This window comes from Tachysurus vachellii, chromosome 10 (genome assembly GCF_030014155.1).
Source record: "Tachysurus vachellii isolate PV-2020 chromosome 10, HZAU_Pvac_v1, whole genome shotgun sequence".
Taxonomy (NCBI): domain Eukaryota; kingdom Metazoa; phylum Chordata; class Actinopteri; order Siluriformes; family Bagridae; genus Tachysurus; species Tachysurus vachellii.
The window spans coordinates 11,017,509-11,030,667 of record NC_083469.1 but is presented as its reverse complement, the minus strand read 5'-3'; the positions used below and the strand labels follow the sequence as shown (position 1 = coordinate 11,030,667).

At 38.9% G+C, this 13,159-nt stretch overlaps 1 protein-coding gene across 3 annotated transcripts in view; it reads right to left on the bottom strand.

Moving 5' to 3' along the window:
• The window catches only part of LOC132852712 (protein unc-79 homolog), a 32,907-nt gene that overhangs the window by 6,734 nt on the left and 13,014 nt on the right, over window positions 1–13,159 (bottom strand). For 2 of the 3 annotated variants that reach the window (XM_060880083.1, XM_060880085.1), the window contains exons 14-34: window positions 12,677–12,907; window positions 12,387–12,577; window positions 11,490–11,613; window positions 10,755–10,895; window positions 10,185–10,400; window positions 9,863–10,090; window positions 9,629–9,761; window positions 9,361–9,440; window positions 9,122–9,270; window positions 8,781–8,938; window positions 7,142–7,323; window positions 6,577–6,778; window positions 6,225–6,404; window positions 5,781–5,849; window positions 5,067–5,368; window positions 4,724–4,906; window positions 3,198–3,363; window positions 2,935–3,084; window positions 1,485–2,726; window positions 753–854; window positions 80–196 (exon numbers count right to left, since the gene is read on the bottom strand). In XM_060880083.1, coding sequence (XP_060736066.1) covers window positions 80–196; window positions 753–854; window positions 1,485–2,726; window positions 2,935–3,084; window positions 3,198–3,363; window positions 4,724–4,906; window positions 5,067–5,368; window positions 5,781–5,849; window positions 6,225–6,404; window positions 6,577–6,778; window positions 7,142–7,323; window positions 8,781–8,938; window positions 9,122–9,270; window positions 9,361–9,440; window positions 9,629–9,761; window positions 9,863–10,090; window positions 10,185–10,400; window positions 10,755–10,895; window positions 11,490–11,613; window positions 12,387–12,577; window positions 12,677–12,907 — 4,546 coding nt within the window. The remainder of the gene's footprint in view (window positions 1–79; window positions 197–752; window positions 855–1,484; window positions 2,727–2,934; window positions 3,085–3,197; window positions 3,364–4,723; window positions 4,907–5,066; window positions 5,369–5,780; window positions 5,850–6,224; window positions 6,405–6,576; window positions 6,779–7,141; window positions 7,324–8,780; window positions 8,939–9,121; window positions 9,271–9,360; window positions 9,441–9,628; window positions 9,762–9,862; window positions 10,091–10,184; window positions 10,401–10,754; window positions 10,896–11,489; window positions 11,614–12,386; window positions 12,578–12,676; window positions 12,908–13,159) is intronic. The other variant, XM_060880084.1, reaches the window with a different exon arrangement.

The window sequence follows — 13,159 nt, the reverse complement described above, 5'->3', positions numbered from 1 at the left end:
TGTCTGATTTGTGTATAACACTGGCAAGTTTAGAGTGCTATGAAAATGTGAGCAGTTCTTTTCTAGTGTGTGTAAGAACCTGTTTCCCAAGTGCTGATATTGTGTGGAGCGCTAGACTGATGTTCCAGCTGTCTCTTCATCAGCTGACTCATTGTCACAGCTCCCAGAGAACCTCGTTTTGTCTGACGGTACTGAGCTGTCAGACATAAACAAAGATGCAGAAAGAAATGTAAAGAAAGAAAAACAAATAAACACATTTGAAATACTCCAAACAAATGAGACCTTAAAATAGAACTTTTTAATGAACATAAACAATGAATTCATTTAATTCACATTTCTTTTTAGGTATTGTGAAAATTAAAAAAAAAAAAATAACAATTACATTTTAGAAATTACAATATTTTATTATTAGGATGAAATTAATTTTACACATAATTAATACTTTATTTTCCCTTCTACTGACTTAATTTCAGCATGTAGTCACTGTTTAGAAAACCATTATATTCCCATTATATTTATTTGATATGTGTAAATGCATGTACACCCAATAACATCACAGTGTAAAATCCTACTTCACTCAGAATATAGGTTTAGCAAACGCATTAAGGAGGGCTGAAAAACGTCATTATGTTTACATGAAGATAAAGGGATCCAGGTATATTTAGGCTGGTTTAATGGAACAAAGACAGCTTTATGAGCCAGAAGTACAACTTAATTTATATTTAATAGATGCAAATATATTTATCTCCTACTTGTTACTGAGGAGCGGTTGCTTGTTTCTGGGACTGTGGCTTCAAGTGCTGGGGCTGAGGCTGACTCTCGTGGCTTTTCCAGTTTGGACAAAGTTTTGTGATCTGTAAGGCAATTCAGGAGGTTGATAGGAAAGATTTTTTGCACATTAATATGTTGAGACCATATTATTTTATTGACTGTAATATATTATTGACTGGTAATATACCAGATATGTTGTATGGAACTGTTAATATTCAAATGCTATGTATACTATGGGATCTTTACTTATGTGGTTACAAAAATGATGTGGTTACTATACTATGCTATGTATACTGTGGGATCTTTAATTATGTGGGTCATCAGTACAAAATTTATGACATCTGAAAACGAACACCTCGTATTTCAAGGGGTGACAATAATGAAATACTAACTTTGTTAGAGATATAGTTTGTTAGTTTGTTAAAGGTATAGCATGGACACGTTTTTCCTTAAATGCTGGTTGTCATTTAAGAGATTAATTTATAAAAAAAAGTATTTCTTTTTTACTATACACTTTGAATTATTCTGTATATTAAGGCACCAGACTGAAATCGGGTAATTTTCTCCTTTCTTTGATTCGCACACTTATTGCTGAAGGTAACATTCTGCACATGAAAATATGGACAGAATGAATATGTGACTTCTGTATTTACATATAAATGAAAACACACAGATAAAAGTGAAACACACAGCAATGTCACAAACTTGTTTACCAGAGTCTGTGGTCTGCTCTCCTATCTTGTCCATAGTGTTGAAGGAAATGTCTAGGTATTCCCTTTGGATAGCACTGACTGCAATCTTTCTCTGTTTACGCTGACGGGGTACAATCTGGATCTTAAACTCTGCCTCCTCACTTTCATCTTCTGGCTTTGGCTCACTCTCTCTCTCATCACCAGTATCCTCATCATTTTCAGCATCATTCTCATCCTCACTGTTGGCTCCTCCTTCTTCTTCTTTGTTGACTTTCAGTGGGTCTAAGCTTTCCAGTGTATCCTCAGGGATGTTGAGGTACACAGATTTTGCAGAGGGGCTTTCTCCAGTTTTGTATTCTGACTGCATATACCCGTCATCTACAGATGTGTCCGGTACATGCGCTGACTTTCTCAACAGGTCTCTTTTCTGCTTCAGGGTCATGGGACTCTCTAACCCAGGATGATATATGGGATCTGGGAGTTCGAGCGAGGCAGTAGGGGTTATAGAGGGATTTCTACTCTCAGCTGACTGCACAGGACTCCCTTTGGCAGGGCTTGTGGATCTGCCTTTAGAACAATCCTCCACACTCACTTGGAAAAGAGGAGATAGACGCAGAATAGTACTGGCAGATGACGGTGACGGATGCTCAGATTTAATCTGCATTCCAACTGGTGGTTTTGAAAGAGCCTCAAACAAGTCTTCATCACTTTCAACAATGCGCAGTGGTGGAAGGGGTTCAAAAACTAATGAGTCACTGTCCGAGAGTGAAAGAATGGAGCGCTTCTCTGGTATAGAAGTGCAGTCTGAGGAGAGATCAATCAGGTCACCATCTTCTTTGCCATGTGCATGCTCAGAAGAAATGACCAGGGGAGAGTCAAGCCCTGCAGATTTATCCTCAAAAGTCTCCATACAGCTCAGACGTACTTCTGGAATAACAGGCCTGATGTTATCAAAATGGAGATTAGATCCTTCTGAGGAACCCTTGGCACGTTGATCTGCCCTGCGTGATTGTCTTGTCATTGAGCTAGAACATGAGGGTGGTGGAGGCGGAGGGCCTTGCAAGTCACAGCGATCAATGCAGGATTTACGCCGGTGCTCATCCAGGTTGAAGAGGATGGAGTCTGTGTTGACAAGGTCAAGAGATTTCTGTTTGTGCATGGCCTGTAGTCGCTTCTTCTTGCTGCTGCTGTCTTCTCTTGCTGGGTGCTGCAGATTGTCCTGTAGGGTTCCTGCCTCCCGGTATTCCGCCAACTCAATCTCACCTGGATCAGATAGTAAAAGCTAAAACATCGGCTTTGAAAAAAGACCTTGTAGCATGGCTTTTCCTAAAATCTCATAGAAAATTCACTGAAATGTTTAACAACGTGGCTATGTTACTGATCTGTGTTATTGTGTGATGGGCTAGCTACAAGAACCGTTTCATGCTGTTAAAATGCCACAGAATTAATTTCATACTATACCAACACCTACTTCTTTGAGCATTGAGGTCCACAGGCTGATACTTGACAGACTTGCTGCCTCCAATCCTCTTAAGTCGAGCAAAGAAGGTCTGTGATTCCTTGTTGCCTGCCCCAGTGGGAGTGTCATGGATGTCTGATTCATCAAACACACTATCCTCCTCTGCAAAACAAGACATATAACTAATAATAAATGATCAATTCAAACCAAGAGGTACTGCTCCTTTTATTGCTCCGTGTGCTTTATAACGCTCACAGTGTTCATTATAATTTTACCTTTTTCCTTCTCACTATAGCGGCTAATGTTGGAGTTGTCACTGTAGAGCGGGCCAGCTGAGGCATGTGGTCTGCAGCTGTGGTATTGTGCATTTAGGGTGTTAATGGTGATGTGGATCAGGTGCAGCACAACCTCTTTACTTACATCCATGTCTCTGTATGGGTACTGCAACAAGCAAATAAACAGAGAGGTTGAGTCTATTTCTTAAAATTTATTAACCACTTGCAGATTTGCATTCCTCACTCTCAGCATACCATGGGGAAGACAGTATAATCAGAAACACAGAAATCTGTAACAATACAGTAAGGTTAAGGACCTAATAAGGAGTAGGCTAGAAAAGTTTTATTTCTTCTAGGAATGCTGTCAAACAATTTCCAGATGGTAGGATGTTCAAATGACCAAAAGATTGATAATCCCATGACAAAAGATTGACAATCCCTTTAGCAAGTCCCTTAACCCAAAACTGCTTAGTATAAATAAGATTAAATTGAGATTTAAGTTACTCTGGATAATGTTGTTGGTGAAGGTTGTTTTTGACTACAGTTATTTAAACAATGCTTAGTAATTATTAGTATGTATAGGGATATTAGCATCCTTAAATTTGGGAACATTTGCACCAAAGTATGCATCTCCTCCTGTAAATTTGCTTCAGATTTGTCGCCTGCTCTATGACCACTTATAGCAGGCATTTAAACTTAATTAATTCCAAAAACCATTAATCCACGATTGTAATCATCTTGGTAACAGACTTGAAAAGGTATTGAAGGCATCCTTCAGCTCCCTGCAAATGCAAATCTTTCCAGATATCAGAAATATTGTGTATTGCCTTTTTCTATTCAAGTCAAGTCAAGAAGCTTTTATTTTCATTTCAACCATATATAGCTGTTGCAGTACACAGTGAAATGAGACAATGTTTCTCCAGGACCACGGTGCTACTTAGAACAAATCCAGAGCTAAGGACCTAGCCACATAAAGTGCATCTATGTGACCGGGTGCAAACAGAAGACAAAATAGAAAATTTGCTCTTTCTTTGATGAAATGGCTTTAGAATGGTGACCCTGCCATAAATTTTGTGTTTTCTATGCTGGCCACTTACACAACCATGAATTTTGACTGTCGAGAAAATAACTTTCCAGTTTTTGAGACCTGCATTTTTGGCCTCCACTATTAGGTCTTTTTGTAGTTGATAGTATACATATTATTTCATATTTGATATGTGCTGTCAAATGGCAATCAAATTAATATAACTGTTTGTGCATCTGTATTTGTGTCTTTCACAATCAATTAAAAGTCAAGGTCTTCCTTGGCAATGCCTTGCACCTTTTCTATTAGTTTCACTGTCATTATTGATAAATGCAAATTAAATTCTATACACACATTTGTAAATTCTTTAAAAAGATATATGCCATCTGTCATCATATATGTACATCTTCATAATACATAATAAACAACACTGACTTAGGTTAGCCTTAGGCACATGCAAAATAATAGTGTAAAGCATAGGTGCCTTCAAAATGGGCTGTACCTTGTAGAGAATGACAAGTAAAGCTTTGAGCCACATCTGCCTGATGTGTGGCCTCAGAGCCCAAAGTGAACAGCGTGGTGCCTCCTGAAAGTTGGGTCTAAGCTGAGGGCATGTGCAGTACTTCAGCACCTGGACCACAAGGGGCAGCATCTGCTTCCCCAAACCGATGTTGTAATCCATCACCTTGTAGTAGCATTAACACAGATAACAGAACTGAATGTTTGCATTAATGTGAATATATTTTTTAGTATTTTGACATAATATTACTTATTGCCTTTTGATTAATTTGTTTTGTATAATTTTAAGGTTGCTAATACATTAGCATATCCAGTTAATATCTAACCTGTGCAATGCCGGCAATGAATGCATTGAAGCAGGTGGAGGAACGCATCTTCTGTGGTGCGATCATAAAACAGCCAATTTGTTGATCATAGCCTAGCAATACATACAGGTGCCTCTTGACTGTATTAAAGGCTTTGGCACTACCAATATCAGCCTCTGCACTGCTCTTATCCTTTGCCATGAACTTCATTAGCACCATGATAAGCTGGTGAACAGTCTGGTGATCTATGCCACTGTCCTCTGGGAGGAGGTCCTTGATGACTGAGTCATCCTCAGGAGGGGAGCTCTGACCTGGCAGATGGGCTGCAGAAAGTGGAGGTTTACATATTCAGCATCTGATCGGAGGGCTTCAGAATAATCTGAGTCATAAGACATGAGTGCTAAACTTAGCCCAGTGATTCATCTAAAGGTTGAGGTGGATGAAAGAACTGGTTCATTTAATTTTAAGGTTATCACTATAAAATCTCTGGACAGAACTGTGGGATGTACCATCAAAGCAAATATTTAAGCACTCTTTAAAATAACAGGTGGTATGTGGGTAAGCAAAGCAAAATAAATGAAAAACAAACCCACATCAATACAGTGATGGTCCGATTATCTGCTCAACAAATTAACTGTGAACGATTTTTCTCATATTACTGCGACATTAAGAAGAGATTTTAATTTAAACCACTATTAATAAATTATTATAAAAACTATTGCCAAAATTAATTACCTGGCAAGACTTTCTCAAGCATATCTCCAAGAGTGGGTGCAGAGTACTCTTGTCTTGTAAGCCTTAGAGCTAAGAAATCACACATGGAAAAATAATTACACACAATCTCACCAATGGTTCAGACATTTTCATTAAAATTAAAATAAAGTATATGTGTGTGGATAAAAAAAAATTTAAAAATATGTACATTGTAAAGATAATGCTACAATCTAATATAACTTTAACTTTACTATCTATGAAGTGATTTTTGGTTAATTGTCTCTGAGAATTGTTCTGGAACTCAAAGCATTGTGTGCAGTGACTATGGGGTTGAAACACTCAAAGTGACACAGCAATAAATTATTAATACATTCTAACACTGGTGAGAGGCTGCAGAAAGATGAAGATACAAGAACAAAAAATAGAAACAGACAGGTTCAGGGACAGACAAGTGATACAACTCACGCAGCTTGGCACAAAATGTCTCAGGCAGGGAAAAGGCACGTTTAGATTCGGATGTCCCCTTTACACTATCTTTGAGAGAGCGGACGCTCTTCTGACGATTCCGTGCAAAACGAGCACGTCTGATCTTCCACATAGCTGCATCACTTAGATTGGCTGTATTAGTCCGAACTGCAGTGATTGCTTTGGTTATAAACAAAGAAAATAGGTGGTCACTGAAGCAGCACAATGCCACGATTCTAACTGTATTAGGAAAATTTTCTTTGGGGTTTTTTGTCTGATAGCTTTTGAGATGTCTATGCAACAAGCTTTTATTATGAAACACACAAGAATACACAGATATACACATGCTTACTAGTTGGGAAAGGAAATTCTTTGTTGCAGTCCAGATGTAGCTGAGCCTCAAGGGATAATGTCTCAAAACGATTAACAAAGAATTCCCAGCTCAGAGCAGGGATATCCTGTTTTAGAGAGTGCAGCAAAAGCAGTTTGCTTAGGATTATGGGACGGTCTCTCACGACTGTGTCAAACTGGAAGTCCAAACACAGACACAGGCCCTGATGGGAAATAAACATACACTCAAATACAATATCACAAAACACAGCAGAGGTACTATTTAACATTACTACATTACCGTGTGCTTGTTATAACTCTGTTAAATATTTCAGTTATGGTGATATAGTTCAGAACAGAGATGGGGGACTCGAGTCATATGTCTTGACTCGAGTCAGACAAATTTTGAGACAAATTTGAGACTTGCGACTTGCTTGACAAATATTAAAAAAGACTCGACTTGACTTTGACTTGACATTCATTACTTGAGACATGTGACTTGCACATGTGTGACTTACAGTCCCACCTCTGGTTCAGAATATAGTTACAGTTAGATAATTATTATGTGTTTGTGTTCGTGTGTGCACCTGCAGTGATGGTCGTTTGAGGGTGTCTAGCAGTAGCCTGGCTCTGGTGGCCACAGCAGGGTTAACATCCTCAATACTGGCCAGAAAGCAGCAGAAAGCCTGAGCCAGTGAGTACTTCAGAAGGTGACTCTTAGTTACTGAGCCAATATCCAGAAAGCGACAGAGCACTGCAACCCGCTCCACTGTAAACATAAACACTTACAATTCAGTTATTCTTTTAATAAAACTTTTCTGTAATGACTCTAACATATGACCAAATAGTGGAATACTAAGATGCTATTGAGGCTACAGCTACTCAGATAAAGAAAGGCCCAGTCATTAAATCAATACATGTGATGTAGTGCATCAATAGATGGCGCACTATAGTCAGCCATATATGCCAGGCTTCCAAGGCCACCAAAGCACATCCTTTTCATTTCTTATTATAACATGGGGATACACAATCTACAGTAAAAGAAATTACAGATTTTTTTCTAATCGAAGATGTTCATTAATTTACAAATAAAGTTTGCTCTCTTTTATGAATTAACTGATCAAATACTAATCTGCGATGCTTACAGCTCACTTTAAGTTAATTCGTCTCATAAGCTTATAAGTAGTTTTGTAGTTTGTGGACTGATGAGGTCTGAATTCTGATGTACCAATATGTGATTTTTGGTACTCAATATTAAGTATGAAGTATGAATAACCCAATTCTGAATACTTCCTTCTTATGAAGATTTACTTGTGTCTGAATAGGTTGCCTTGCCCCATTCTTTAGATTGCGTTCTAAACAATATAATCTAAACTGTTGAATACAGTGAATAGGGCGCAATATCAGACAAAAAGCAGTCTTATCCACACATGGATCTAATCAACATCAAGGAACAATTCCCCTTAATACCCCTTAAAAAAGTATAACCAATACATTGCATACACATCTTACATGTCTTAAAACGCCTTAAAATATTTTTACAAGCCTCAGATACTTCAGTCAAACATTTAAAAAATCCTGAAGAACTAGATCTATGAACGGAATGAATAACTTTAAGATTGAATATGTTGTTTAGAGTTTTCTACACTACTTTGATTTTTGCACTGTCTCTGAGTAGGAGTGTACAACTATTGCACAAGAACTTCATTGTATGTAGATGCTTAAAGCACTCTTTATGTACATGACCGTAAATGTGAAAGATTTGACTTGCACAACCCCAAAAATATACTGAGGAATACATTTATAGACTGTGATGCAGATTGCTGCAGGTGTATATTCTTTTTCAACTTCATTAATTCCATCTAAAGCACATTGAATCAAACATCCTGTCACTTCTCCTACAAGGTCATAGCTTCTCTCTGCCAATCATCATAAGAGGCCCCTTTAATTCCACAATTCTTCAATGCTGTAGGAGCAAGCCCAGTAACCAGTAACCATAGCAACCAAAAGAGAATTAGCTCACAGACACACTCATGCACATCGTCATAGATTGGCACAATGGTGATCTGTGAAGAAGTATGCAAAAAGGAGACATCAAATCACACCTATTTCTAGTACACTGACATATTGAGCTCATTTTTTCATATTAGCAACAATGCCACAATATCAGGGATTCAATTCAGTCAACATGAAAATAGCAAAACCAGACTTGCAAATGGATCTGACCTGCTTCAAAGCGAATCTTCCAATCCTTGCTGTTGAAACTGTTTTCCACCAATTTCCAGAAAATATCAGCACCATGGGAGAGTGACAGAGCGTGGAGCAGCTGAGGCACTGCTAGGGAGGCCAGCTGGCAGAACTCAGACTTCAGCATGGACCACAGTCTGGGCACCAGAGCAGATCAGAGCAGTGCATCACACACTTACACAGACTGGAACATATCTTTGTTCTCTACAATGGGCCATTACATTTCTTTTTGCAGTGCTGATTTATGGCTATAGTAGTAGTCAACAGATAAATCGTAAAATACTACTTAATCTGCTAAAAAGGCCCTTTCTAATGAATACCTGGGAATAAGCATCTTCTCTTGAATGTAGGCAAGAAACTGAGGGTGGTCTTTGCGGGCATGATACAGACACTCCCCATGCAGACACAGGATCTTTACACAGTTCAACATGTTGTAGAGGATGTCTGGCTCCTCAAATTTAGCCATCTCCTACAAGGGGAAAGAAATACTTATCTGTATTCAGAACGTCGACAAATAGCCTCATGTGTCATGTGTAAAATAAGACACTGTGATATTTACCTGAAGTATGGTATAAATAAGCCTGAGAGAAGCTGGAAGCTGCTGATAGGAGAATTTCCTTTCAGTATTATTCTTTAAAGCTGTGGTAAAAAGTAAAAATGAATGTAATATGAAATTATAATGGACTAAATAAAATAGGACTAAGAAGTTGCATTTCAGTGTACTTGGCAGGGATGCTGTCTGCATAAAACATAACATATGATGTGATCTAATATTGCAGATTGCAGCATGTTATCTGATTTTCCTGATAGTCATTATGTGCACGTACGTGGGTTATCAGGGGAATCACCCTGGTTGTCAGGGTTGTCCTGGTTGCTTCCCTCATCTGTGCCATTCTCTGGTCTGAGGCAATGTTCAGACCTGGGAAAGACCAGACTTTCCTCAAGACTGTCTGAGGGCTCCTGTTATAAAGAGCAAAAATAACTACTTTATTTACTATTTATTACTTCCATGCTTTCTCCTATGATTTTCATTTCTCCTATGAATTTCAATTCTATCTCACCACCAGGCATATCTCCTCAGGAGGTGTGAGTCTCTGAAGGAGCTCACAGCCCAGTTGGTAGCAGAGGATGCTGGACTGGCACAGGCTGCACTCCATAGCCTTCTCGTCCTTCTGGCAGGTGTGTGAGCCACCCCAGGGAGCCTGGAACACACTGTTAATTATCCCTACAATGTCTCGTCCCAGGCTGCCTTCCAATCCCAGAGTCACGCCGTCATCCTGAAGCTCCATCTACATAAACAAAGAAACTCTGGAATCATTTAGATTTTTTTAAAGGTTAAATTATGACAAAAGCAGAAGTTTACGGTGCTGTTGCATGGGTCACCTGTTTCAGAATGAGGTCAAACATGAGGATGAAGCAGGCCAGATTCATATCATCATCATCACAGTCCAAGTCTAGAGCACAGTTACCTGTGGCATGACCAAGGTTCTTAAAGGGACTGCAGCGCAAAGGGCTTCGGAATGGGCTTCGGAATGGACTGGGAAAAGGACTAAGGGTGTTGTTATGCCCTCTTCTACCAGGATCTGAAACCACACTCACCTACAACAGATATGTACATCAAGATCACTGCAAATTATATAGTCTTTCTTGATAAAAAAAAATTCAAATACACTATTATAATATTTTATAAAAAAAAACTATTTGTTTTCAATTCAGTCATCCAGTGGTGTTTAGATATATCACTTGCTTGCCAATACTAAAGCCTTTTTAAAGAGACTATATTTAGTCTTTGCCTTGTTGTCATGACAACCAGCCTCCCTTTAATACTGCACACAATAATTGAGCAGGCTCTGCACATTGCACAAGCTCATGCACATTGTTTGTGTTTAATATTATTTAATGTATTATTCAGAATATATAGGACCCTACTGAGCTGATAAATGTCAGATATACCCTTCTGGCACCAGTATTTCCTGTTAGGTCTGTGCCTCGTGTCTTCCTTTGATTGGCCAGCTCCTTCACAGAGTTAACACCATCTGAGAACATGCTAATCAAGAGCTGCAGGGGCACAACAATGTCCAGCTCGGACAGCACCTGCACATATTGAGTGATATTATAAATAATAATAACAACATTATTTGCAGTATAAACGTCAGTACAAGCACACAAATTGGTTCGTGTGAAAATTAATTGTCATCATGCAATACTATACATCAGGCAATTAATGTGAATGTACTATTCTAGGTTTAGGGATGACAAAAGTGCAATTTCTAACATGAATGTCTCCAAATGGATGTCCAGAAAGGCTCATTGTCCTTAAAGGAAATTGCAGTGATGGACCAAAAGAGGAGTCTCTCTGCTGACTGCACACAGGATGCACCATAAAGAGTCAGTAGCTAAAAATGTGACATCAAACACTCAAATGTGGGAGCTTTGGCTCACTGTTTTTGTCTCACGATACCACTGACCCAGATCCATACTCAGCATGTGCCATGCCTTTATTTTTTTTCCACATAATCCTCCCAAAATAGACATGTGTCATGCACAAACTTAGTTCTTAAAGTTGACAAGAAAGGAGAACCAAGGTCAGGGAATTGTAAGCACACAGCGCTATGTATGATTGTGTGACTATGTATGATTTTTCTGGGTAGTCCTATGTAGTAGTCTCACATACATATTTATACTTACATGTAGCCATAGCAAGGCTTGTTCCTGCACTGATGCAGGATATCCAGTAAATCTGCAACTTATGAAACCGAACATCTCCTCCATGGAGAAGGGCAGCGGACATAATTCTATGTCAAACATCTTGCTGTAGGAGGAAGCAAAAGAGGTGAGAGAACAATATGACCACACCTGCTTCACAATAAAAGCCAAAGCAATAACAGAAACATTGAGAATTTTCAGATCAAAAGAAGACACTTAATTAATCCAGAACATAAACTCATGGAGGATTTTGGTAGAAGTGACAAATGAGGTCAGGAGACTCTTAGCTAAAGGCACACAAACTGCTTTCTTCTCATTAATAGTGACCTCTATAAGGCTGTGCAGTACAGAAATAATTCCACAGAGCCAAAGGGGTTACACATTTGACATTATTTTTGATGAAGGTCATGGCACCTAGATGGTGAAGGTGTTGCCTTGGTAACCGAGACAGGCTGTCTTGGTTACCAAGTGAGAGCACCACTGGGGTTTCTCTGAGCTATGCATTACAACACCTGAGTGTTAATCACACTTAACATAACATAGGCATACAGACTCTGTACCATCTATTCTACAGAGTGTTTTCTGTTCATTTTCTAATTGTCCTTGGCCCAACACAGGAGTCACCCTGCTCCAAACAACCCTGAACCAGAACTCCAGTGATTAAGTGTACATCCTGTGCAAGCAAGAAATATTATTATTATTATCAAAAACAAAAAGCATCATCAGTAATAGAAGTTGACAAAACAGAGTGTTCAATGCCATTTTTAACAAAATCAGTCAGTAAAGATCAACGCTTAACTGTAACTGCAAAAATGCTACAATATTGAGTGATCTATTATGGATAAACCAAAGAATCCATATTGGCAATCACCACTATACCTAAGGACTTCCCGGAACTCCTTCAGCTGGTTGTCTGGCACTTCAGTTCGTATGGCCTCCAGCCATTCAGGCATAAAACACTCCCAAAGTGGCTGGCTGATCACGTTATAGGGGATTAAACACAGGATACGGTTCAGGCCCTCCTTCAGCTGTGAAACTGTACTGCAGGACTTATCCCAGTAGCCGCCCACCTGTTCGTACACACACAAAAAAACATGGAAAAAAAAACGTGTATATGTGTGTATGTGTGTATGTGTGTGTATGTGTGTGTAAATTGTATATCAATTTACCCTGGCAAACTCCACTGGCTTGGGCAACAGGCACATGACCATGACATCAAAACGCACATCACAGACAGTTTTAAGCCACTTTGTTACAAACTGTGGCTTCAGCTTCTCCACTAGACTACCCACTTCATCATCCATCATGTAGGCAGTGGAATGGAACCACTGGAAGACCATGCTAACCAGACGGGCAAGGCTCTCTGTGGGCGTGTTCTCGCTTGGGGTACACAGGCTCACCTGGAGCAGAATTAGTAGAATGGACGGATGGAGAAGTAGATGGAAATGGAGGTTAAAAGGATGAGCTTGTAATTTGTTATCATAGTGTATTAGCTTTATTATTATGCTGTTTAGTCAAGTGAATGATTTAGTAAAAGAAATAGTGACAATATGGTTATAGTAAATTGATGTCTAGTATTTTGGTAATCATTAGTTATAGCCTTAGTGACGTAGTATTGGTAATGATGGTATTATTACACAAAGAAAATAATT